This window comes from Mastigoproctus giganteus, chromosome 10 (genome assembly GCF_048544385.1).
Source record: "Mastigoproctus giganteus isolate SK-2022 chromosome 10, ASM4854438v1, whole genome shotgun sequence".
Taxonomy (NCBI): domain Eukaryota; kingdom Metazoa; phylum Arthropoda; class Arachnida; order Uropygi; family Thelyphonidae; genus Mastigoproctus; species Mastigoproctus giganteus.
Genome location: NC_143584.1, coordinates 39,840,998 through 39,868,539, shown reverse-complemented (window position 1 = coordinate 39,868,539; position 27,542 = coordinate 39,840,998). Strand labels below are relative to the sequence as shown.

Sequence of the window (27,542 nt, the reverse complement as noted above, 5' to 3'; positions counted from 1 at the left end):
ATTGAACCTCATTAAACAATAGAAAGCAAATAAGAATCTGCAAGATGACTTCCAGGAAAACACACCACCAATCTACAAGCCTAAGAAAGACAAACGACACATAACTCAACCTTAACAAGGAGATCCCACTCACATAGACAGAAGAAACAAAGATGAGCAAAGAAGACACTACGACAATCTCCAGCAATACAACACAGATAAGATGGTGTCCAATGCATGGCTTATGAGAATGGGAGGGCTCTGCCCCAAGACTGGAAGGATTCAGGCATGCCAAATTCATTCCAGGTAATCAACATATGGAACTATAATGAAATACATCACCAAGGACTCTGGAATGACAGATAATGCATGTTGACAATGCCACATGGCCGCAGAAACAATTCAGCACATCACCAAAGAACGATCGCCCCCCCCCAGACGGAGTACACTCCCAGACACAACCAGATTATCAGGATAATACATCAGAAGTTAGCACAAAAATAACAGGTGATCAAAGTGTACCATACTACAAGTACAAACCTCAGGCTGCACTAGAGACCCCTACTCACAAACCATATTGGGACCATGCCATAATAATGGACAACACTATTCTGCACAAGAGAAACGACAAAATCCACATTGACAAAGAAGGAAATGGCTACCTACCTGATTGAAGCAGTTATGCCCAAACACAAGCAACCTCCAGAAAACTTACGAGGAAAAGATCAGGAAGTACACAGACCTAGGACAAGAAATCAAAGAAATGTGGCATATGGAACATGTAATGACTGTCCCAATCACTGTCAACCATCGGCTAACTATGCCACAGAGCCTCCGTAAGAACCTACTAGCAATATGAATCCTAGAGCACACTTACATGGAACTCCAGAAAGCTGCGATACTGAGCACATATAACAACAGTAATAATAACAGGACACAACCATCCACCCCATGAACTTAATACTAGTACCTGTCATGGGCAGAAAAAATCCCATAAAGGAGAAAAAGTTATAATAATAATCACTGACAAAACATCATGAGCTGTCTTTGCAGCTTGTTGGCACTGCTCAGAGAACTTCATATCTGAATACACAATTAACTACAAGTCTTCTTCATTTTCCACTACCCTGAGTGTAGTAAGGATTACTGCTAGCCACGTGCAGTACCTTGCATTTTTCAATGTTAAACTTTCACTGCCATTTTTCAGCATTTCTGCCCAATTTTTCTAAATCTTGTTGAAATAGCTTACAGGTGACCCCCGCTTAATGTTGATAATTCGTTCGGAAAAACAGAGCATTAAGTGAATCCGCGCCAAGCGAGCTCCGCATTCCCATAAGGTAACATGTATTTGTAAGTTGCGGTCAGTGTCATAAGATATTTCCTAATCAATAATAAACGGTAGTGAAAAGATGCACAAATGTCGGTCAAAATATTTAATATTCAAATATTTGTACATATAAAATATTCTGCATTACATAAGTATATAATTATGTGATAACTATTTACATATCAAAATTAAACTTAAAATTCCAATTAAAATCATGAATTGAATTGATCTAAATTGATTTAATTTAATTGATGAATTTAATCATGAAAAATTTGTCGATTTTGGGTTGAACTTTGGCCCTCTTCTAAATAAACTAAAAGGGGTATTAATTTTAAATCCTCTGCAGCGTTACCACCCAACAATAAAGTCACCCGATCCTTCGCTGCTTTGAAACCTGGCATGTTTTTTGCTTCTTTCAATATGAAACTTCTTTTAGGCATTCGTTTACACAAAAGTCCTGCTAAAGTAAAGCAAACCACGTTATAACGGGGGCCTGCTTCATCTATGTTATAAACTTGTTGAGAAGTATAACACACAATACCCCTCTTCAATAATTTTAACAAGTTCTTTTTTGAAAGTTTCGGCTCCTTGATCTGCACTTACGGCTTCTCCCTAGATTTTAAATCTATTCAACCAGCCCTTACCAGTTTTAAATGGTTCCACATTTTTTTTTTAGGCGAGTTTTCTTGAGATCATCATATTGGCTAATCTCTCTCTCTCTCTCTCTCTCTTTTATAATATTTAACTTAACTGAATTCTGCACTGGGCATTATCTTCAATAAAATTAGTTAGTCTTTTCCATTTTAATCCTAATAGCCGGCCTAGCCCTAGTTGCTTGCAGTGGAACTGCTATCTTTCCCACTGCTAAAATTAATTTATTTTTTTTTATAATTGTTCTTACAGTTAAACTTGCAAGTCCTAAATTATGGCACACATCCACTTGTCGTTGCTTCAAAACACTAATTTAATTTTCAAATTCAGTCTTTTTCTTACATTTATAGTCTTCGTACTGCGCTCAGACGTTGCTTTTTCATTCTTATCGGCCATTATTAACTCTTATAAAATGTAACTGCGTTGGTTGCATTAAGTAAACAGTTCAAGTAAACTTGTCCATTACGCACAATGTCTAATACTGTACTGATTGATGACTAGACTTTGGATAAATGCATATAACGCAAATATTACAAGCAATATACTTGATCATTTTTTAAAATGTTGATCTTGGAACTACGTAATAAGTGACTGTACTGCAATTAAATTAGCGTGCGAGAAAATTTCACTGAGCGTGAAAACGTTTCTCGAGTCTGCGTGGGAAACGTTTTAAATTCTGTTTTGCTATTCATTTTCAAGTTATCGACTCCATCAAATGAAACGATTTCATTAAATATGCCAAAAATGCAATCTGTAAAAGAGTGTTATAGTGATCTGTGACAGTGTTACAGTCAGATGCGGGTTATAATATAAGCAAAACGCATTATAACGGGGGCCTGCTGTATTTATTAACCATCCCACAACCTTGGTATCATCTGCAAACTTAAAAATAAGCCTGATATACCTTCATCAGTATGATTAATAAATATAGAAAACAACAATGGGTCCAGCACTGAACCCCTGGAGAATTTCACTAATAACATTAGTCCATGAAGAGTAGGGTCAATTAATAACAACTCAACCATCCAACATCAGACAACACAAGGATAAGAATAACCTTGTGATATGCTCCACTGGAAAAAAGACTATCATCAGATTGTGTTTGGTGGTGCTTAGAGGACCACAAACATTGATTCTTCTTCATGGACTAATGTTATTAGTGAAGTTCTCCGGGGGGGGGGGGGGTCAGTGCTGGACCCATTGTTGTTTTCTATATTTATTAATCATACTGATGAAGATATATCAGGCTTATGTTTAAGTTTGCCCATGATGTTGGTGTGGAAAGGATCAGCAGTATAGGTAGGATTGTCAGGTATTCTGGTAGGTAAATGAACAAGCTGTGTGCAAGGTCATTACTAACTGCAAAATCTTCAGTATTAAGATTTTGGTGGTGAAGGTATGTGAGCCATTAAAACAAGAGACACCAGTTGCAGGAACCTAGACCAGCTGGGTTCCTGCAACTGGTGCCACATGAGGCTGTGAATGTAAAAATTAACATGGGAAATTACTTAGCTGTTAGAAACATTAGACTGGATAAAGTAGAATTTCAAAGAATGGAAATTGAAGAGTTCTGAGTAATTAAAATAAATTTAGTGGAGTTGGAAGAATGATAAAAGCAACAGGATACTGACAGAATCTCAAAAACATTCATCGTTTTCGACTTTTTTTTTTTTTTTTTTTTTGAAGATGTTTTATGGTGAAATTCTTTGGTGTCTCTTGTTTTAATGGATCACACTGATAAATCCATGATTCATCTTCAATCAAAAAAACATTTAAAAATTTATCTTTTTGTATGTGAATTTGGAGAAAAGTTGAAACTTCCATTAGGTTCTTTTTTTTCTTTTTTTTTAAATGCTTAAAAATGCTACCATTTAAAACATTGATTTTAAACTAACAACCACAAAGAAATGCTACTGTGCATGTACTAACTATTAGCTACATGGATCACCTAGTTGTAACTTGATGCAACACCTAGCACTGAGTTTAAAAACAAAGGCAACTGAAAAGTAATAACATTACATTTTTCAGTTGCCTTTGTATGTTTAATTTTGTTTTGTTGTTGTTATTTGGTTTTTTAAGAGCATTAGCAACTAAGGCCATATTGCTCCGAGGATATGCGGTGGTCATTCCCTGACCTTTCTGGGCTCGAACCCCGGTCTAATCAAGAAGCGTGTGCTACGTACTGCCGCTCCTGCCCACCTGGCTATAGAGGCACCTATTTTGTTTTGTATATTTAAATATACATTGCTTGCTGCTTATTGTGATCATGGATAATGTTATCATTGATCAAATGTATATTAATACAAGAAAAAATTATGCTTATTATAAACAGTACTTGTTTATGTTATCACTTTTTTTTTTTGCTGTCTTGCAGTTTAAGCATGATCAGTGGAAGTGATTACGTAACATTCTGCTTTGTTCTTGAACTCCAACACATTGCTTGTCCAGTTACTGTTATTGCTTCATTCAGTTCATAGTTTTTGGTGTCATTACTCCTCAAAAGAAAGTACTGTATTCCTACCAATCTGACCATTACAGTAGAGTATTAATCCATTTATAATTCTTGATTTTAATATTTTCTACAAATTGTTAATTGTTTGCAGATTTCCAGAAACATGACAGTTTCATTTTTATTGATAACTTCCTTGAAACAATAGTGGACAGTAAAATTAAAGTATTCTTTAACTGCTTGATTTTAATATTTCTTTTCGTTCACATACATCTTTCTACGTACATATCAGTATTAGTAGGGACAAATGATGCAACAGTTTAAAAAAAAAAACCTTCCTACATCACCTGTCCATCCTTCAATAATCTGTCAAACTCTTCCTCGAATTTATTCAAACCATCCACTTCCACAAGAGAAGGAAGGTTGTTCCAACAATCAACCATCCACTGGCTGAAGACACCTCAAATCAGATCAACCTGTAGGTGCCTACTATTCAGATGATGAAATTTGCAGCCTTCCTTAGTAAGAACCTTTTTTTTTTTTTTTTTTTTTTTTTTTTGTTCCTTTGACCAATCTCATTGCCATACTCTGCACCCATTCCAGCAAATCTACATTCTTACAAAAATGAAGCACCCAAACTTGTATGCAGTACTCAAGACAAGGCCTAAACATAGCCTTGTGCAAAGGGATAATCATCTCCTTATCCATGCTAGAAAGCTCCTGTATATCACCGACAAAACCCCATAAGCTGCCATGGGATTTCCTTTTCTCATTATAACTCTCAACATTAGAAATAGGTTAAAGATAAAAAGGATAATTTTTTCCCCACACATGCTGTTATCCCATATAGTGAATATCAAAACTGTGTAAATGTAATAAATAATAAAGTAAGAATTGTCATATTTAACTAAATAACAAATATAAACTGAAGAAACAAAGGCGGGGGGATCACCTGGAGAGTGTACCAAAAACCAAAAGCCCGTTCACTGCATATTTCATCAACGGGATACTGACCAGGAGTACTGCTGCATTTCTGAAAAATATAACACTGGACATTTAATATTTTTTTTAATCAAGCCTTATTTTATTCCTTGAAAGAAACTTAATATTAAATGGAAAAAAAGAAAGACAATATTATGATAATATTTACACTGAAATATTATCATAAAACCTCAAATACTATATAAGCATTCAGTTTTACTTTCAAACAGAAGTATGACTTTTGGGGGGGGGGAGAGAGAGAGAGAGAGAGAGAGAGAGATTTTACATGTTAATTTATTATTCTGATAATTAATTTTCATGCTAAAAATAATATAATCAAATAACTAAAAAGCTAAAGAAGCTTCAATATGAAGTCTAGCAGAACTGTAATAGAGTGATCTTATTAAACTAATTTCCATTAGAATGATACAATCCTTGTAATTCATCAATTGTTAATTCATCCTTATTTCAAAGTACCAAATGATCTTCCACTGTATACCTTTCAGTATACAGGTATATACAGTATACCTTTCTACTCCTGTAATTTGCCATGTCAATGCCAGTAAAGAATTAAGGAGATTAAATTTTGTGTGCGCGCCAAAAATTTGTGTTGTTTCGATTTTTCACTTCAGCAACTCATTATTTATTTATTAATTAATATAAAGTTATACATCTAAAATGCTTCTGAAAAGATAAATACTTTATTTTAAAGTCATATACTTCAATATCAACAGCTGAAAGCAAGTCCATTAGCTCAGTCTTGGTGGTGGCGCCTCCGTAGCCAGGTGGGAAGGAGCGGCAGTGCGCAGCACACGCTTCTTGATTAGACCGGGGTTCGAGCCCGTCACCACCCAATACGGAGGATGCAGAAAGGTCAAGGAATGACCACCGCATATCCCGGAGCAAAATGGCCTTAGTTGCTAATGCTCCTAAAAACCAACCCAACCCAACCCATCAGTCTTGGTGAGTTATATTTAAACAGTTACTCAGTCTCATCTCCAATGTTATATATATAACTATATAACATTGTATCACATATATGTTTTATATATCATTATGCATCACACCCACGCCATAAGCCAGTTAAGTTTTACTGGCTTATGGCATGGGTGTGATGCATAATTAGTTATGAACAGCTAGCTCACGCTGCTAGCTGTTCTCTTAAACACATTGAGTTCAATCATTCGTATAGAAGATGAAATTATGTTAAATATATAATTGAAATCTCATTCCACAGAGAGAGAGAGAGAGAGAGAGAGAGAGAGAGAGAAGGTAATATACCATTGTGTTTATACTATAAACATTAATTTGAATAACTATAAATGCAACATTAAAAAAGGAAATGGAGTAAATATTTCATTACCTTTAATTTTCATATAAAAAGATTTTGAATTTTAATATCACAGGTGAATTGTTAGTCACAGGTGAATCACAGGTTGACTGTTCATACAAATATGGCAGGAAAAAAAATTCATCAAAATAATTCACTAGTTACTGCTCTTCACTTGAATCAAAGTTAATACTAGCTTCTCTCGACACAATTCATTTGATTATAACACAAATTCAAATTTGAGGAAAAAAAGTGAGCCATCTCTGAACACAGTTAATACTTAGTGAAGAAGTTGGGTAATCAACAGGATTCTAAGCTATTTAGTCATCTATAGAGAAATCACAAACAAATGCTTTTTGATAACAGTAACTTATGTAAAGGCCAAGTAGACTAACAGCATATTCTTTTTCTTCATCTTTTATTATTATTATTACAAAGTTTTTCTCTTTTATGGGATTTTTTTTCTCTCCACTCCATGATGGGTATCGGTACTAAGTGCATGAGGTGGTTGGTTGTGTCTGGTTACTATTATTATTACCATTGGTCAAGGAACTCTGTTACTATCCTACAGGTGTTCAAGATCATGACTTTCTGGAGTTCTATGTAAGTGTTCTCTGGGAGAACTATTGCTGCTAGGTTCTTGTGGAGGAAGCATTGGCACCATGCCACTGGTTGACATGGTGATTGGAATGGTCATTACCTGTTCCATATGACACATTTCTGAAAACCTACAAGGAAAAGATCATTCCCGATCTTTTCCTTGTAGGTTTTTAGGAAGCTGCTGGTATTCGGCATCACTATATCGTTCAGGTAGGTAGCCCCTTCCTTCTTGTTGATGACAGTTATGTCTCGCCTGTTCTGCAGACGAGACATAATATATCTGTATATATCTGTCACACAGATATATTATCATCCTGGTGACCAGATTGTGTGTCTATGAGTGTACTGTCTGGGTGCTCACCCTGCATCCCATGGTGATGTGCTCAATTGTTTCTGGGGATATGTGGACGCATATCTCCAAGCTGCAAGCTACCTCTACACTGCCAGATAGTGACTGGAGGGAGTCCGAGTAGTTTGTATGTGTGTGGGGGGGGGGATTGTCGAGGCAAGATTATGTAAAGAACCTGGGTATATTTTTACCATGTGTATGCCATATCCAAAAATTTCATTACTTCATACAGCACATCTCCTTCCCACCTTTTCTTACTATTGAATACACCATATGTGTATTGTCAAACTAATAGAGTTAGATTATCTGCAAAAAGATCTAAACCTCCCAAACACTTCCTAGTTCATTTCACAAATATACGTGGTCTCAAATATAATCTTAACGACATCCATTTCCACTTTCAGTCTGCCAAACCCCGTGTACTTTTTCTGAAAGAATCTCAGTTGATTCAACTACCGCTCATCTCACTTGCCCAAATTATTCGCGGTACGATTCCTTTTGCCTCAAAGGTAGTACTTGTGCATATGTCCGTCATAGACTTGGTAATTTGGAATCTCCTCTTTTCGATCTTCTCTGGCTTAAAATCTCTCTACCTCATTGTGTCAAATTCATCTGTTGTCTCTACTGTTCCCCCAACTCCACTAATTACTTGGAGCTCTGATTTCCTCTCTTTGCAACTTGACTTTCTCCAGTCCAATTTTTCTAACAGTGAGGTAATTTTCCTTGGTGATTTTAATGTTCAAAACTCCAGCTGGCTTCCATTTTCTAGTCAAACCAACCCAGTTGGTTGAGATGCTGAGGCTTTTGCAATTACTAATGACCTAGCACAGATTGTTCATTTATCTACCAGAATACAGGACAAAACTAACCATACAGCCAACAAGCTTGATATTTTTCTCACAAACAACTCCCTCTAAGTACACGGTCGAAGTGAGAGGTCCTTTAGGCACTTCAGATCACAACTTGGTGATTGTCTCTTCTCCAATGGAGCCTTTATCTCACGGCTATTCCCAACCTCGTGTTGTTTGGCACTACAAGAATGCAAAATGGGATGACCTGCGAGATTTCTTTTCCTTGGTCGGATTGCTGTTCCAAAATTTCTGATGTCAATGTTTGCTCAGATCGTGTCAGTGAAATTATTCTTGTAGAAATGAAATCCTTTATTCCGCACTCCACTTTAAAATCTCGTACCTTATCTAAACCTTGGTTTTCCAATAAATGTGCTAAGACTATCAAAAGAAGAATGTTGCATATCGTAATTGGCTTGTTTCCAATTCATCAGTTTCATTTTCTGCCTACACCAAAGCTCAACAATTGTAAAGCAGTTATTAATCATTCCAAACTACATTTTGAACAGGCTAACAGTAGAAAACTTGCTTCTTGCTCTAATGGGAGCCGAGCATTCTGGTTTCTTGCCGAAGCTATGGGCCGTAACTTTTGCCGATCTCTGCTCCCACCTTTTTCAAAACCAAATGGTTGTGTTGTCACTTCAGCCAAGGATAAAGCTGACCTGCTAGCATCCCATTTTTATTCCAACTCATGTATTTATGATCTTGGTAAAACATCTCCCACCATTCCCAATGCACTCCATTCAATGCCTCCTGTGGTCTTCCATCAAAAGTTGGGATATCAGAGACGTGGTGTCACACAGATATAAGGGATGCGGAACTGCAATTTGGGGAGTACAACGTCTACAGAAAGGATAGACAGGATAGGAAGGGGGGGAGGTGTTATGCTATTAGTTAAGAAACACATAAAAACCAAGGAAGTGAAGCCAGTCGACATCGCTGGACAGTGCAGTGTGGAGTCAGTTTGGTGTGACATAAACATTGGGAGATCAAAATTGAGAGTAGGAGTGTGCTATAGGCCTAATGACTTTGATGAGTATAATAAGGAACTGTACAGGGAAATAGAGTGGGCCAGTAAATCAGAGTGTCTTATAATGGGAGATTTTAATTTCCCAGATATTGACTGGAATTTGGGGGCTGGTTACTCACACACTAGCAGGGCTTTTGTGGATTTATTGGATGATTGTTTTCTACATCAGCATGTTCGGGAGGCAACTAGAGGGAGTAATACTCTTGATTTGATTATTACCAGTGATTCTTCATGCATTAAGAATCTGCAGATAAATGAACCACTAGGTGGCAGTGATCACAGTGTGCTGAAGTGGGATTTACTCAAAGAGGTAACTACCATTAGGGGTAAAGGGAAGGGTTATTGCTTCCGTAAAGGCGACTACGATGGACTGAGACAGTATTTAAATTCTATACAGTGGGACCAACTGATGATGTTACCAACAGCAAATTCAAAATGGGAAGCATTCAAAGAACTTATCTTGGAAGCTACTAGGCTTTACATACCAACTAAGAAATATTGTTCAAGGTTTAGGCCAAAATGGATGTCAGATGAACTAATGAGGCATATGGCAGAGAAGAAAAATGCATGGGATACATACAAATTAACACATGACACAGAAGCCTATGATAGATACAAGTTGATATGCAACCAAGTTACAAAGGAGGTTAGGCAGGCGAAGGCAGATTACGAGAAATCCTTGGCAAGGGATGCAAAGAAAAACAGCAAAGAGTTCTTTACTTACGTAAACTCTAGAAGGAAGGAGATGAATCAGATTGGTCCACTTGATATTGATGGGTCAAGTGTTGATGATCCTGCTCAGGTAGCTAACAAACTAAATGAATATTTTGCATCGACATTCACACATGAGGAGTTATTCAGCGAGGAGAATGCCAGAGGTGTATTCAACTCTAGCAGTAAGCTACAGAATCTTGAAATAACTGGGAGTAAAGTGGAGGAGAAACTGTTGAAGATAAACACAAGAAAGGCACCCGGGGTGGATGGGATCTATCCAGTTATATTAAAGGAGGCAGCAAAGGAAGTAAGCAAACCTTAGCCATAATTATGAGAGCTTCCTTGGACTCAGGGGAGGTACCCATAGACTGGAAATGTGCAAATGTGACCCCAATTCACAAAGGAGGATCAAAGGCTGACACAAGTAATTATAGACCTGTGAGCTTAACTTCTGTTCCAGGAAAATTAATGGAGGCACTGGTTAAAGAAGCACTGCAGGATCATTTAGACAAGACTTCAGTTATAGCTCAGACACAGCATGGTTTTGTTAAGGGGAAGTCTTGCCTGACCAACTTGATTGGATACTATGATGCAGTCACAAAAGAACTGGATGCAGGGAATAACTTTGATATTATATACTTGGATCTTAGAAAGGCTTTTGATACTGTTGCACATGGAAGACTGCTACACAAATTGGAGCAGTGTGACATTGGAGGCAAATTGCTGCTATGGATAAAGGAGTGGTTGAGGGGGAGAAGACAGAGTGGTAATCAGTGGACACTGCTCATCGTGGACTGATGTTATTAGTGGAGTCCCTCAGGGCTCAGTGTTGGGTCCATTATTGTTTTCTGTATTTATAAATGATATTGATGATGGTATATCGGGCTTAATGTCCAAGTTTGCAGACGATACAAAGGTTGGCAGGGTTGTCAAGGACACTACTGACACTATGCTGCTGCAACAGGATCTGGAAAGATTGAGCAGATGGGCTGAGAGGTGGCAAATGAAGTTTAACATTGACAAATGTAAAGTACTACACATGGGAAACAGCAACCCCAGAGCAACGTATCAACTCTGTGGTACAACACTGACAGTGGTAGAGAATGAAAGGGACTTGGGGGTTTTTGTGCAGGCAGATATGAAGTTCTCTGAGCAGTGCAGACGGGCTGCAAGAGTAGCTCATGGAGTATTGTCAATGATACAGGAATTTTTCCAGCAGGGATAAGGTGATTATTCCATTGTATAAGGCGATGGTCAGGCCACACCTAGAGTACTGTATACAGGTCTGGAGGCCTCATTTCAAGAAGGATGTAGAGCTGCTGGAATGAGTACAGAGAAGGGCAGCAAGATTAGTGAATGGAACAAAGGGGTGCTCTTACGAAGAAAGGCTTAAGTGTTGCAAATTACAGTGTCTGGAGACTAGGCACCAGCGAGGTGATCTGATAGAGGTGTATAAAGCCTTGAATGGTTTAAGCATGCTCAATGCTGATGGGATTCTTCCTCTAGCTCAGAAAAATCACCTGAGAGGGCATAAATTCAAATTGAGGAAAGACAGATGTAGGATAGATGTGCGGAAATTTGCCTTTAGCCAGCGGGTGGTAGGTTGGTGGAACAGACTTCCATCCCTTGTGGTGGAGGTTGATAGCCTAAATAAGTTTAAGGCTCAGCTGGACAGGTATTTTAAAGAACAGAGGGGTGAAGTGGAAGTGGTTTTTTTTTTTTTTTTTTTTTTTGGCTGATGCTGCATAAGCTTGCTTTCTTGCATCAAATGCCTCTACTAATGCTAATGCTAAAAGGAACTCCTTGTTCAAAAGACAGTCAAGCTTTTCTGAAGCCTAATCAAAGCTGTTGGCATTAACTTCTTGTCCACACGTACTTTTACTTTTGCTCATATTTCAATGGAGATACTGAAATAATTTGAAAATTTTACTACCCATTTCTACATTCATTATAAAATCCAGGAGTTCACTGTGTGAATAAAATCAGTTCCCTATGATTTTATTCACAAGATGCATCTATATAGGCAACCCACACTTCTGATGTTATTTGCACAAGGTAGCTCAAAAGCACAGGCAATTAAAATAACACAATATGAATTTTCTTGACAAATATAACAAATAAGAGCTCTCTAATTTTTCTGAACAAAAATTTAGGGTGGGCCTCTTTGATTAAAAAAAAAAACTAATATGGTCAAAAAAGGAAAAGATCATATATTCATCTAGCAACCCTGTCTACACATCTCATTCCTTCTGACGACATGGTTGCTTAATATCCATTTTGCCAACCTCTATTGTCGAAGACCCCTTGTATATGTGGCAGGATCCCCCTCCATCGACTAAAGAACCCAAATAAAAGGATAGTGTTGTTTGCCACGCGGCACCGGTGGTTACTCATAACTTTTCATTTGTTTCTCTGTGAAGCACACAGAACTCTGCAGAGGCCAGAATGTGCATAAAGTGTGGTATAGGGATCATGTTGTTCCTCTGGGCATTTAGCCATGGAGCCCCTATTTTTCCTTCCATTTGCCAAGTGCAGTTAAGCCAGGCAGTAGAGGAGAGGCAATGGTACTCTGGAAGGCCCTGCTACAGTCTCCTAAGCTTTCCATTGCATCCTAAGAGGTATCCAAGACAAGTGAAGCATGAATAAAGGAGAGGCAATGGTATTCTGACAGGCTCTGCTACAGTCGACTAAGCTTTCCATTGCGCCCTAAGAGGTATCCAAGGCAAGCTGAAGCATGAATAGGGGAAGCAAGGGGCAAAAGATACCCAAAGAATAAGACATGGGCAAACAGGTCTCGAGTGATAGCCATAAGGCATCCTGTGCTGGGTGAGCACTAGTGATCACCAGTCAATCCTAACTGAAAATGATATCCAGCAGGATGAACACCATGGGTGTCAGCCAGGTCCAGTGGTATCCAATGCCAGCAAAGTTATGGTGAGCAACTAAAGGCAGCAACCTGGGAAGACAGCCAAGGACCCTATTTCTGGATGACAGAGTTAGTCATACTGGCTGCAACAGGTGAAGGCATCATGGGCAAAGTGAGATGGCGCATTACAGTATTCCTGTTTGTTTGCTGATGAATTGGCACTGCAATCCGATAGGGAGAACACAGACAGTGGTGATGAGCTTAGCTCTAAGGTCTTCATAGTGGATGGTAGAAATAGAGGATGTGGTCCTAATCCTCCATCCTGCTATATATACAAGAGGTCTTCGACAATATAGAAGTTGGCAAAATGGATATTAAGCAACCATGTTGTCAGAAGGAATGAGATGTGTAGACATAGTTGGCAGACGTCCTTATTTCAAAGGACAATCCTTTATTTTAGCCAAACTGTCCTTGTCCTTTACTGAAATGAGAAAGGACGCAATTTGTCCTTTATTTTCATCTTTCAATGCCTGTACTTCGTAATGGCAGTGACAGATTTCCACACAGGCATATACTTTGGACCCCCCATGCACAGGGCGGGCCCCCCAATACCAACAAAAAATTACAATTTCATTTCAAAGCTTTAACAGGGGATATGTTAAAAATCCCCTCAAATGCAATAACTCATATTAATAACTCTTATTTATCATTCAATTAAGCATCACCATTCTTATAACTCAGTAGATTGTAGCATGAAATTGAACTTTAAAATGATTCAAAAATTGCACCAAAAATATCAGGTGAAAGAACTAAATCTGCTGCCATTGTTTGTAATGTTTTAGGTAAAAAAGCATTGCAAATTGTTTCCGATAGTTTAAAACATTATGATCCATCATTATTTTTGTTTAGAGATTGATGCTTCTAATAGAATAAATATGAAAATGTTTCCTTTGTCAATTCAGTACTTCAACAAAGAATATGGTTCTACAAACTATTTAGTTGATTATTTTGAAAATTCTGATGAAAGTGCAGATGGAATGTTTGAGTGCTTAAAAAGTTCAAAGTAATTTAGTATTGGATTGGCAAAGGGTATATAGTTTCAGTGCAGACAATGCAAATTGTAATTTTGGGAGCAATAAATCCTTATTCCAAAATATTAAGAAATTAAATGAAGACGTAATTACAGCAAACTGCTATGCTCACATTACTCATAATTTAGCTAAATATACTTTCGGTAATTTAGATATTGATATAGAAAATATTGTCTTGAAAATATATGATAATTTTTCTGTTTCAGTTAAAAGAAGGGATAGCCTTAAAGAATTTCATGAGTTTGCCAAAACAGAGTTTAAGCACGTACTAACTAAATGACTTTCTTTACAACCATGTATAGAACAAATTTTGCTTTCATGGAAGGCTTTGAGCCTTTATTTCATAAGCAAACCAAAAGACTGTTCCAAACAGCTTTTTAAAATACTTCAAATTAATGAGAATTCAACAGAGGTTCCTATAATTATAGAATTATATTTTCTTTTCTCAATGTATGTGATCGAAATAATTTGGAAATCAATAAAAGAGCTTGAAAAGAATGAAACGTGTGCCAGTGATATTTTTTATATAATGAATGATCTAAAAAATTCACTGAAGAATCATTTTGATCAACAATTTTTTGGGTATCAAGTCCATCAGCATTTTCAGAAATCAGACTCTGTAGTTAAAAGCACAGTAATAAATGAATTCAAAGCATTTTATAATGCTGCATTGAAATATTTAGGAAAGAAATTTAATTTTAATGAAAATACCTGTTTTTTGAAACTAAGCAAATTAAGCTTTAAAAATGGTTATCCTAACTATGACTCATTTGTTGAAGTAGCAGAATATTTAACATTAATAGAAAAACAAAAGTTGGATATGAATGATTGGCTAAGGTAAAGAAAGCCAACAAGAGAATGATGAGAAATGTCAGATAACTTATGCGGAAAATTAGTTTCTCGACACCGGACTCTAGCGCTGCTCACTTAGTAAACAGACGGTAGGTGTAATCGGTCCGGAGCCGAAATCAAGAAGGATATATTGATTGACAGATAGGCGTGGCAAACGATGAAATGATTGGTGGTGGGCGCAAGAGACAACAAGCTACTGTGTAGTCACTGGTTGGCATTGTGTATTTGAGTAAAGAACAGTGCATAATAGTTTTGTGATGAATGGCAAACAGGTAATAGCAGCAATGAATCTTTTAAAGATGGAAGAAATTTGTAAGGAAAATAAAACGGTTGATTTTTTGATGAAAACTAAATTAATAAAAGTTTCGTTCTGTTCATTTTTATGTTCTTCATTGTTTTTTTTTTCATTATTAAAAGCAGATTATTGGAGTTCATGAGTGTTTTTACTATATTGTTGATTTAGGTTTGATTACGAAAAAAAGGAAAAGGTTTCTTTATTTTTCGTAACCTGACCTTAAATGGTAGGTTAGGAAATAATAGAAGGTCGGAAAACTGCTAGCTTGGGGGGATAGAAGGACTGATGGATTAACAGTAACCACTGCCAGAGGTGAAAGTGATTATTGCACTGCTCCTATTGGAATGAGCAGCAGCCTGGAAAACAAGATGCAGGGTATTTCGGAGACTGCTAGGAGTCACTGCGATACAAGTAAACACATGGATTGTGTTAGGGTAGCTAAGAATAGGAACAGGTGCACGTATACTTGCGTGTACACCAATGCTAGGAGTTTGGTAAATAAATTTCATGAATTTGAGGTATTGCTCAAAACATCAAAGGCAGATATTGTTGGGATATTACAGACATGGTGTCACACATATAAGGAATGCAGAACTGGAATTTGGAGAGTACAGGAAGGATAGGTTATGCTATTAGTTAAGAAACACATAATCCAAGGAAGTGAAGCCAGTCAACACTGCCGGACAGTGCAGTGTTGAGTCAGTTTGGTGTGACATAAGCATTGGGAGATCAAAATTGACAGTAGGAGTGTGTTATAGGCCTAATGACTCTGATGAGTATAATAAAAAAAAAACTGTACAGGGAAATAGAGTGGGCCAGTAAATCAGAGTCTTCTAATGGGGGATTTTAATTTCTCAGATATTGAATGGAAATTGTGGGTTGGTCACGCACACACACCAGCAAGACTTTTGTGGATTTATTCGATGATTGTTTTCTATATCAGCATGTTCAGAAGGCAACTATAGGGAGTAATACTCTTGATCTGATTATCAAAGCTGATAATTCTTAATGGTTAAGAATCTGCAGATAAAGGAACCACTAGGTGGCAGTGATCACAGTGTGCTGAAGTGGGATTTACTCAAAGAGTTAACTACCAGCAGGTGTAAAGGAAAAGGTTTTTGCTTTCGGAAAGGAAACTACAGTGGTCTGAGACAGAATTTAAGTTCGGTACAGTGGGACCAATTGATGATGTTACCAACAGCAAATTCAAAATGGGAAGCATTCAAAGAATTAATCTTAGAAGCTACTAGGCTTTACATACCAACTAAGAAATATTGTTTAAGTTTTAGGCCTAAATGGATATCAGATGAACTAATGAGCCATGTGGCAGAGAATAAAAATGCATGGGATACATATAAATTATCAGCTGACACAGAAGCCTATGGTAGATATAAGCTGGTCTATAATCAAGTCACAAAGGAGGTTAGGCAGGCAAAAGGAGATGAGAAATCTTTGGCAAAGAATGCAAAGAAAAACAGCAAAGACTTAATGATGAATTAGGTGAAGGGGATGAATCAGATAAAGAGCTCTTTATCTGATTCATCCCCTTTCTTCTGTAAACTCTAGAAGAAAGGGGATGAATCAGATTAGTCCACTGGATATTGATGGTTCAACTGTTGATGACCCTGCTCAGGTTCATCAACAAACTAAATGAGTATTTTAGTATCTACATTCACACATGAGGAGTTATTCAGGGAGGGGAATGCCACGGGTGAATTAAACTCTAACAGTGAGCTAGATGATTTTGTAATAACTGAGAGGAAAGTGGAGGAGAAATTGTTGAAAGATGAACATAAAAATGTCACCCAGAGTGGATGGGATCTTTCGAGTTATATTAAAGGAGGCAGCAAAGGAAGTAAGCAAACCCTTAGCCTTAATTATGAGAGCTTCTTTGGACTCATGGGAGGTTTGTCGTTTGGTTTTAGGAGCATTAGCAACTAAAGCCATATTGTTCAGGGGATATGCGGTGGTCATTCCCTGACATTTCCGCATCCTCCATATTTGGTGGTCATGGGCTCGAGTCCTGGTCTAATCAAGAAGCGTGTTCTATGCACTGTTGCTCCTGCCCACCTGGCTATGGAGGCACCACACTCAGGGGAGGTACCCATGGACTGGAGATGTGCAAATATGATCCCAATTCACAAAGGAGGATCAAAGGGCAATGCAAGTAATTATAGACCTGTTAGTTTAACTTCTGTTCCAGGAAAATTAATGAAAGCACTGGTTAAAGAAGCACTGCAGGATCATCTTGACAACAATTCAGTTATAGATCAGACACATCATGGTTTTGTTAAGGGCAGGTCTTGCCTGACCAATTTGATTGGAAACTATGATGTAGTCACAAAAGAACTGGATGCAGGGAATAACTTTGATATTATATATTTGGATCTTAGAAAGGCTTTTGATACTGTTGCACATGGAAGACTGCTGAACAAATTGGAGTAGTGTGACACTGGAGGCAAATTGCTGCTATGGATAAAGGGATGGTTGAATGGGAGAAGACAGAGTGGTAATCAATGGACACTGCTCATTGTGGACTAATGTGGAGTCCCTTAGGGTTCAGTGTTGGGTCCATTGTTGTTTTCTGTATTTATAAATTGTATTGATGATGGTATATCAAACTTAATGTCCAAGTTTGCAGACGATACAAAGGTTGGTAGGGTTGTTAAGGACACTAATGGCAGTACGCTGCTTCAACAGGATCCAGAAAAGTTGAGCAGATGTGCTGAGAGGTGGCTAATGAAGTTTAACATTGACAAATGTAAAGTACTACATATAGGAAGCAGTAACGCCAGAGTAATGTATCAACTCTGTGGTGGTAGAGAATGAAAAGGACCTGGGGGTAATTGTGCAGGCAGATATGAAGTTTTCTGAGCAGTGCAGACAGTTTGCAATCGTAGCTCATGATGTCTTGTCAATGATATACAGGAATTTTTCTAGCAGGGTTAAGGAGGTGATTATCCCCTTGTATAAGGCAATGGTCAGGCCACACCTTGAGTACTCCATACAAGTCTGGAGGCCTCATTTTAAGAAGGATATAGAGCTGTTGGATCTACATCCTACATAGAGCTGATAAGATTAGTGAATTGAACAAAGGGTTGTTCTTACGAAGAAAGGTTTAAGTTTTGCAAATTACAGTGTCTGGAGACTAGGCACCTGCGAGGTGATCAGACTGAGGTGTATAAAACCTTGAATGGTTTGAGCATGCTCAATACTAATGGGATTCTTCCTCTTGCTCAGAATAATCACCTGAGAGGGCATAAATTCAAATTGAGGAAAGACGGTTTTAGGATAGATGTGCGAAAGTTTGCCTTTAGCCAGCGGGTAGTTGTTTGGTAGAACAGACTTCCATTTCTTGCTGTGGAAGTTGATAGCCTAAATAAATTTAAGGCTGAGTTGGACAGGTATTTGGAATGAATGGAGAGGTGAAATGAGAGCTTTTTTTTTCTTTTTTTTTTTTTTTGGTTGATGCTGCATAAGCTTGCTTTCTTGCATCATATGCCTCTACTAACGCTAATGCCTGCTTTACAATTGTTATGAGCTTTGGTGTAGGCAGAAAATGAAACTGAAGAATTGGAAACAAGCCAATTACGATATGCAACATCTTCTCCTGAATGGCCTTAGCACATTTATTGGAAAACTAATGTTTAGATAAAGGACGAGATTTTAAAGTGCAGTGTGGGATAAAGGATTCCATTCCTACAAGGATAATTTCACTGACACGATCTGAGCAAACGTTGAAATCAGAAGTTTTGAAACAGTAGTCCGACCAAGTAAAAGAAGAAAACAAATCTCGCAGGTCATCCCATTTTGCATTCTTATAATGCCAAACAACACGAGGTTGGGAATTGCCATGAGATAAAGACTCCACTGGAGAAGAGAATCACCAAATTGTGATCTGAGGTGCCTAAAGGACCACTCACTTCAACCGTATACTTAGATCTACTTCGATTTTAAAGATAATCTTAGAGATTTTTTTGAGAAAATTAAAAATGATGCCAAAGTTTTAAGGCTGCTCGAAGTAGTACAAAATACGTTCAATGTGAATGATTTCTAGATATTAAAGCAGTATGTTGTGTTTTTTTTTTTTTTTTTGCTTTTTTTGACCTACCTAAAATTACTACACTAGCATTAAAATATCTGGATCAATTTATGCTTTTTATAACGTTTATATATCACATTCATTATCCTTATATATGAATTCGTATTCTTCCCCATAGAAAGCCACGGTTTACCACTAAATATTTTAAATTCTAAATTAAACCAAAATTTGCAAATATTTATAATCAATATGAAAACTATAATTTTTAAACCAAAATCTAAGAAAATATAAACAAAATGTTTAATTATTAACTAAAAAATCAGGCGCCTCCATAGCCAGGTGGGCAGGAGCAGCAGTACGTAGCACATGCTTCTTGATTAGACCAGGGTTCAAGCCCATGACCAGCAAATACGGAGGAAGCAGAAAGGTCAGGGAATGACTATCACATATCATCGGATCAATATGGCCTTAGTTGTTAATGCTCCTAAAAACCAAATAACTAAAAAATCATTAAATTTTCATTTTTTTGGGGTGGAGTGAGAGTTGGACATGGTAGCATTAATTATTTTTGAGTGTCCTTTAATCCAGTCATAGAAATCTGGCAACTATACGTATAGACCTGGCATGAACTAGGGATGAGTTTGGGATAAGTTAGTAATTTGCAATAAGAATCTTCTGGTAGCTGCACCTTTTGTAGTGTCATTGCCAAATTTGGAGGACGTGGGAGTTGGTGTTTTCCTCTCCAATGAAATACTATTAGTCACATTGATAGAAATTCCTTTGCACCAGTAGAGAAAGCAAGTAGTGGATGACCTCAAGACTGAGGGGAAGGCCTCCTGCCAAGACCTGTAGGCCTGGGTGCTGATGGTGCAGCAAGCCCGGGATAATATGAGCAGCATGGTCTTCTGCATAGACTGGAGTCTTCTGGAGTTCTTGGGAACTGTGGCCTTGAAGCACTTGGCACCAACAACATAACAAATCATGGGGAGAAAGACAGCCTTATATAACTTCAAGGTTTTGCTGAAGAAACCCCAGTCAGAATAAGTAATATGCTTGAGCATAGCACAATATTTCCTAATGTTGGAAGCTAAGAAAGTTGAAATGTGCACTGAAGAGGAGCTTGTTGTCAATGAAATAAAAAGACATTTACTGTACAGTGTTGATTGCCAAGCAGCACTGGGGGGGGGGGGGGTCCCAACTCCATGCTTATATACTGTGTAGGGCTTGCAAACTGGTTTTATAAAACTGGTTAAATCGGTTTTCATATTGAGTTGTTAAAACCGAAACCGAGCTTCTAAAAGCGGATTTGAATATTTTCTTAGTTAGCCCTTGAATATAGTTCTTTGTTACGCACATTTTCTTTTGTTTGTTCGTTTGTCTGGATCGTTCAACTGCTTTATGTTTTAAACATGTTTTTTATTTTATTTTAAGGTACGAATCTCATGGGCAAGTGGTCTAAATCTAGGAGGGGTACCTCTTATCTTCCCACCTGTATCATGGCACGATGCAGGTGTACTCATTTACGACTGAGTGATCGGAGCGATAGCGTAAAAGAAAATGCTCAACATTTCTCTGTTCCATCTATCTTGTTTGCCAGGCAAGTTATGGAACGCACCTTATTGATGGTTACCCACTAGAAACAGATTTGCTGAATATTGCATCAAATTCAATCATAAAGTGTTTTTTGCTTCTTTATTCCTATTAAATTTGCGACCAAATGTTCTCCAAGAAAGCAGCTTCACCAAATTTAGCTTTTATGTAATTTTGAAAATACAATAGATTTAATTGGGGAAAAAAAAAATGCGAGTAAATAAAAAATTTCTTTCGAGAAAATTTTTAAACTTGCCTTGTTTAGACTCTTCATTCAGTGCTTGCGGGAGTGACGCATAGTATTGCGCCTTTGTTATCTTCAATATTTTTATTTAAAATTGTCGGTGATATAAATTCCTACTAATTAATATTTATTACTCTTAATATGTCTAAGATGAAATCAAATGTATGGAATTATTTTGCTTGAAAAAGCAAAGGTGAAGCACAATGTTCGGAATGTCAGAAGATAATGAAGTCGTCTGGAGGATCTACATCATCTTTGATGTTGCATTTAAAGAAAATGCATCAGATTGACATTAAACAAGATAACAGTGAACCTTCCGTAAAAATGGTAAGAACATTAGAAAACTTTATCGTTAAAAAAATCTATGGAAGAAGAGATTTCAAAATTAGCTGCTTTAGATGGATTTTCTTTTAATTCAATTGCCAAGAGTGAGTTTATACAATCAAGCCGTCACCTTCAGAGAAATAAATACGATAAATTACCACCAGCCTCAGTGAATGGAATTAAAAATATGGTTCTGAATTATTAAAAAACTAAGAAAGAAGAACTCATTCAGCATTTCAAAAATTCATTGGTTTTGGGTGCATGGTATTCATTGACTCTAGACAAAATATATGTCTATGCAAAATAAAAGGTATATGAATATAAATGTGCATTCAAAAGACAATCATTGGTCGTTAGGACTTATTGAAATTAATGGTTCACTTCACAGCAGAAGAACTGGGCAAATTGTGAATGGACACTTGAAGGAATTTGATTTGAACTTGGATGAGGATATTTTTGCCTGCACCACCGATGGAGCAGCAATGATGATTAAGTTTGGCAAGCAAATTATGCCTAATCATCAACAATGTATAGCCCATTGTATACATCTGTCAGTTATAGATGTACTTTATGAAAAAAGTAATCAATTATGGTGCCACAGTCTCTGAGTCTCCCAAAGACAATGAAAATAATGAAGAAAGTAGTGATGATGAAGTTGAAGAAAGACAGCAACGCATGCTTTATCAAACCGACTTTACCGATGAGCTCATTTATTTCTTCAATCCAATGGCCAATATTGCACAAACTATTAACAAAGTCAGAAAAATTTGCAAGTTTTTTCAAAAATGACTTACCAAAAATGACACATTACAAAATTTTGTTAAAGCAAAATTTAATGGGAAAGAATACAAACTTATATTACATTGCAAGACTAGATGGGATAGCACATTCTATATGATTGAGAGATTTTTGAAATTGAAAAATTGCATGCCAAATGCTCTATGAACAGTACTATCAACTGAAGCTGTGTCTGACGATGACTGGAAAACCTTGAATTGCTATGTGAAACTTTGCGACCAGTTGAAATGATTCTGAAGGCTATAACCTCAGAAGATACAGACTTACTTAAAGCAGAGTCTTCAACAGAATTTCTGCTTTCTAAGCTTGATACAGCAGAAAACCCATTTGCTTTAAAGTTTCACCAAAGCCTTTTGCAGCGTTACAATGCAAGACGAAATTGCCAAACTGTGGCTTTGCTGAGCTATCTACACAACCCCAAAAAGTTTAGGAAAGAAGATTCAGGTTCAAGAACTTTTGATTTTCCAAGTAAGCAAGTTTTGAAAAAGCATGCTGAAGAGATTTATCAGAGATTATTGGGTTACTCTTTGTGAATGTTTCTTATATCCTAAACGAACTCTATAAACGAACGGGGGAGGGGGGGATTTGCAAAACATTCCGAAGAAGTCTTGGCATTGAATGAAGAAACTGAAAATAAATGAACTGTTCTTTTAGAAGAAAACAAAGACTCGTCTACTTCCGATGTTGGAGATACACTCATGCGAGAGTATGAAAGTGTAATAAAGAGATTAACTGAAGAGCCTTCAAAATATCCGAGGGAATTGGAAATCAGCAAAGAATTTAAAATTTTGGAGGCAACTAGCAGTAGAAGCGAAAACTTCGAGAAAGTTTATAGAGCACTGCTGACCATTAAACCAACAAGTGTCCAATATGAGAGAGTGTTTTCGATCACTGGTCTCTAATACAAAAATAAGGTCAAGTCTATCAGGAAAAATGCTTAATATACTATGTTTTTTAAAGGATCATTTTCAGAAAAAAACTGGGCAATAAACAGTAAAGTAATATCCCCAAACTGTTTTTTTTTCAAACATTTTTATTTATTTATTATTATAGGGCTTATTATTTTTTTGTTTACTATACGAAAAGATAGTTTTTATTCAAAGGATTTGAATACAATTTGTAATTTTGTATAATCTCAAGCTGGTTACTTTTTTGGAGCATTTTAATTTTTTAATTTTTTTTACTATAAGAGGTGATAGATTTTGTTTAAAAGATTTGATTACGATTTGTAAAATCTACCCAAGATAAAATAAATACCTGTGTTATAAGTTTTTAATTATTTTCCCTAATGAGAAAATCGGTTTTATGCAAGCCCTAATACTGTGTCACAGTTTGTACTGCAACACATTCATCCCTCTCAATACAGTACTCTGAATAGGACAGCCTAAATAAGATAGGTGCTATAAAGATCAGAGATAGCATGAGGTTTAGAATTGGTCTGTATAGTGTAGTGTTGGCCTGTTGTTCATCTGGCCATTTAGCTGCAGAGCCTCTAGTGGGACTCCACACCGCCCCAGGGTGGCAGGCTGGGTGTAGTAGGGGAATGGAAAGGTCTCTGGTGGGAGCAAAACCTGGACAGCTGAGCTTGCCAGGGAGAGGCCTGGGGCGGGGGGGGGGGAGGACACTCTGGAAAGTGGAGTGAGGGAACAGATGAAGACAAAGAAGATGGATGATAGAAAGTCTTTCCACCTGGAAATTAAAGGGATAGAGTGGCACCCCTATGGAAGGAACCCATCCTCCAAAGGAGACTGTTTACAACAGAAAAGGTTTGGGGTGGTAGAGTCCACCGGGCAAAAATGTTGGGATGGGAGGTGGGAAAGGGAGGCAGATCATAGGGAAGTCATAGGACTAGGATGCCCTATGTGGGGGGGGGGGCTGGAGATCACACTGTGGAGATGCAGTGCTTTTCTGTTAGTAAAGCTGGCCAGACCAGCTAAAGCTGCCAGTATCAGCAAATCTCAAGCCATGTCTCAGAAGAAGGGACATGACATCAGCAGGGCAGGGAAGGGATTTACTGGTAGTTTGCACCCAACGCAGTCTAATTGTAGGGGAGGGGCTGTTAGAACAACAAACCAGACTCTACATGCACTCAGTCCAATTGCACACCTGTCATACTTACATTTACACAATTACATTTTTTTATATACATTATTTTTTTATGGGCAGACTGAATAACAGCACAATACACTCTCTCACATATTTATTATCTTTCATCATCACACAGACAGCAGGACAGAGGTGCCTCCTAAATATAACTACCATGACACCACATTTTTTGTATACTAATCACAAATATTCATTCAGTCATTACATAGTTCATATAGGTGATCTCACATACTACTATAGTTTATAGTAGTATGTGAGAGTACTATTTCCTGGAGTTCAGGTACCATTACTACGACTCCTTTAGCCATTTATTCCACCTCGCTATCGCCATGTTTCTTTTTCATTAACTTAATAACTAATTGGCTATTTATAGGCATTTCTACACACATTTTACTGTGTCCAACACACAGGGGTTGCCATATGGTAAATCGCACTAGAGGGCTATACATTACACACAATATCATTCCTTTTTTGACTATAGTATAGGCTACATGTGGTTTGCCGGCTTTGGCATAGTAAATATGCTTTATTCCTGCTTTAATTTCTAAACTCACATCCTTAGTTCTTTGTAGGGTCAATGGTCATGATAAACGAGCACTATGCAGTAAATAAAAATCTTTCTTATTGTATTATAGTTTAGATAATTCAATTTATTTAACCTCTAAATTTACTTAGCCAAATTTCTATTATATATTATGTTACACCAAACTATATTATTAGTTATTCAACCTCAAAATTGATTTTGCCTTGGTGCATTAAGATCATCACAGAAACAGAGAACCCTTATCACTGTTTTACTTTCAATTTGGGTAGTTGACCCCAGATGAAGTCACCTGGATTGTGAGTAAGCAACGATAAGTTTTGTATATTATCCTCCTTTCGTATATATATATTATCCTTTTATATACTAACTTTTTGTACATTATATTATTCTGTGTTTTCTTCTGTAAAAGCTTGCTTTCTTGCATCATTTATCACTATACTAAACACTATACTACAATATTAAACATTATATGAAGATTCTAATCAAATCTGTACTGATGGATATACTGAATAATCAAAAGCAGTTAAACAGACAAATGCTAACAATTTATGTATCAATAATACTTTAATATGCATAATGACATTTGCATACTTGTAAATTGAATTAATAGCTTTCATTATAACAAAAAAGCCAGAGTATGTACCTGTCCTGTTTTAATAAAGTTTAATGAATCAATTTTATATGCTCTGAAAATTGTGTTTCTTGTAAGTTCACAGAATTTTTTTCCTCCATGTTGATCATATGGGAATAAAAAAAAAAAAAAAATATATACACACACACACACACACACACACACACACACACATACGGTGTGGGTCTTGGTAAATAGTACAAAAGAAAAAGGTGATAGTCAGAACTGATGTATGGCTACACAAAATTTATTTATGGCTGTCAGAATCACACAAATTGCAATTACTAATACACCAAAACCCATGTCTATGTCTTGAATATAACTTCTTGTAAATGACTTCCATCGGCGTCGATTTATTTCTGCAAGTGCTCCCAGAAGCTCCTCGTGACTTCCTGAATCATTTTCTGGGGAATGGCCCCAATCTCTTCTTGGATTGCCACCTTCAAATCCCGAATACTGTGTACCTGCCGGGAGAAAACTTTGTCTTTGAGATATCCCCAAAACTAAAAAAAAAGTCTGGAGCTATCAGATCTGGAGACCTAGCTGGCCACGGGACATCCCCAAATCGTGAGATCAGTCGATGTGAAAGGAACTGCTTCAGCTTAGCCATCGTGCTATGGGCTGTAGCCCCATCTTGCTGGCTATGTTGTGTGGAGAATACCTTTTCTCCATACTTCTGGAATAAAAAAGTTCTCAATCATGTTCCCATACTGCTCGGCATTGACAATCACTGTGTTCTTCATTGTCTTCAAAAAGTATGGCCCCACAATACCTGTGGAAACTCCAATAGCACACCACATGACGACCTTTGGGCTACTGTGAGGTTTTTCATGAAGAAGGTGCGGGTTGCTGTCTGCCCAGTAACAGAAGTTTTGCTTATTCACAAACCCATTAAGGTGAAAAGTTCGCTTCATCAGCCATAACCAGAGAAGTGAAATTAACTCATCTTGCTAAAACATCTCAAGGAATTTTGTGCAGAAGTCTTGCCTGCTCACTTTATCTGCCAGCCGTATCTCTTGAACAACTTGCAATTTGTACAGTTGGAACTTTAAATCAAATTTCACAGTTAGATGCAGGGAACTGCGACACATGCAGTGTCCTTGCATGGTGTCGCTGGGGACACCATGGGGAAACCAATCGCTGGGGACTTTGCTGCAGACCCTCATGGACATTGTCAGGTGTACACATTGTCTTTTGGGGGCCCCTCATGTTTCTTATGTGACTAAACCCGTTTGTTGCCACTGTTTCACCCACCTTGATATCCTTCTGTCAGGAACACGGAAATGGCTGTCATTTCCACGGCGCAACTCACTCTGCAAGGCTATAACTCTTCTCATGCACGTATGTCTCCACAGCCTGAATACACACCTGCACCTGCCAATGACTCAGGGCAAACTAAATGGCATACTTTTGTGTTCCGATTGGGCAAGACAGGTGGTGCCACCACACTTTCCTATCTGCAGGGTTACCACTTGTTATTATACTATTTACCAAGACCCACCCTGTATATATATATTTAATGTAATTTAAAGTCAAAGTTACAGTTTATGGAAAAAATAAAAAAGCAAGGCATGACAAATGCACCAAAACGTACAAAGCAGCAGTAAAGGATGCAAAAGTATATAAGCATATAAAAATAGAAAGTCTGATAAAGTTTGCAAAGATGGAGGTGAAAATTACACAGTGCCAAGAATAGTAGAAAAATGAAGTATTGTAGATTTGAAAAGCAAAATAATATTAATATCCTAAAAGTAATGATGAATTAAGAAAATTATGGGCTGAATTGCAAAGCCAGATTGGAGGTGAAGGAACTGTAAAGTAACATTATTAATACCAAATGATTAAACAAAATAAAGTAAAAAACAATAAAAGGTGGTAGAGCTGTCATCAGATATGGGTGG

At 37.3% G+C, this 27,542-nt stretch overlaps 1 protein-coding gene across 1 annotated transcript in view; it reads right to left on the bottom strand.

The window, feature by feature from the left end:
- The window catches only part of LOC150078993 (importin-13-like), a 250,429-nt gene that overhangs the window by 77,681 nt on the left and 145,206 nt on the right, over nucleotides 1-27,542 (bottom strand). Inside the window, exon 9 of the mRNA XM_090382915.1 lies at nucleotides 5,359-5,439. Coding sequence (XP_090239041.1) covers nucleotides 5,359-5,439 — 81 coding nt within the window. The remainder of the gene's footprint in view (nucleotides 1-5,358; nucleotides 5,440-27,542) is intronic.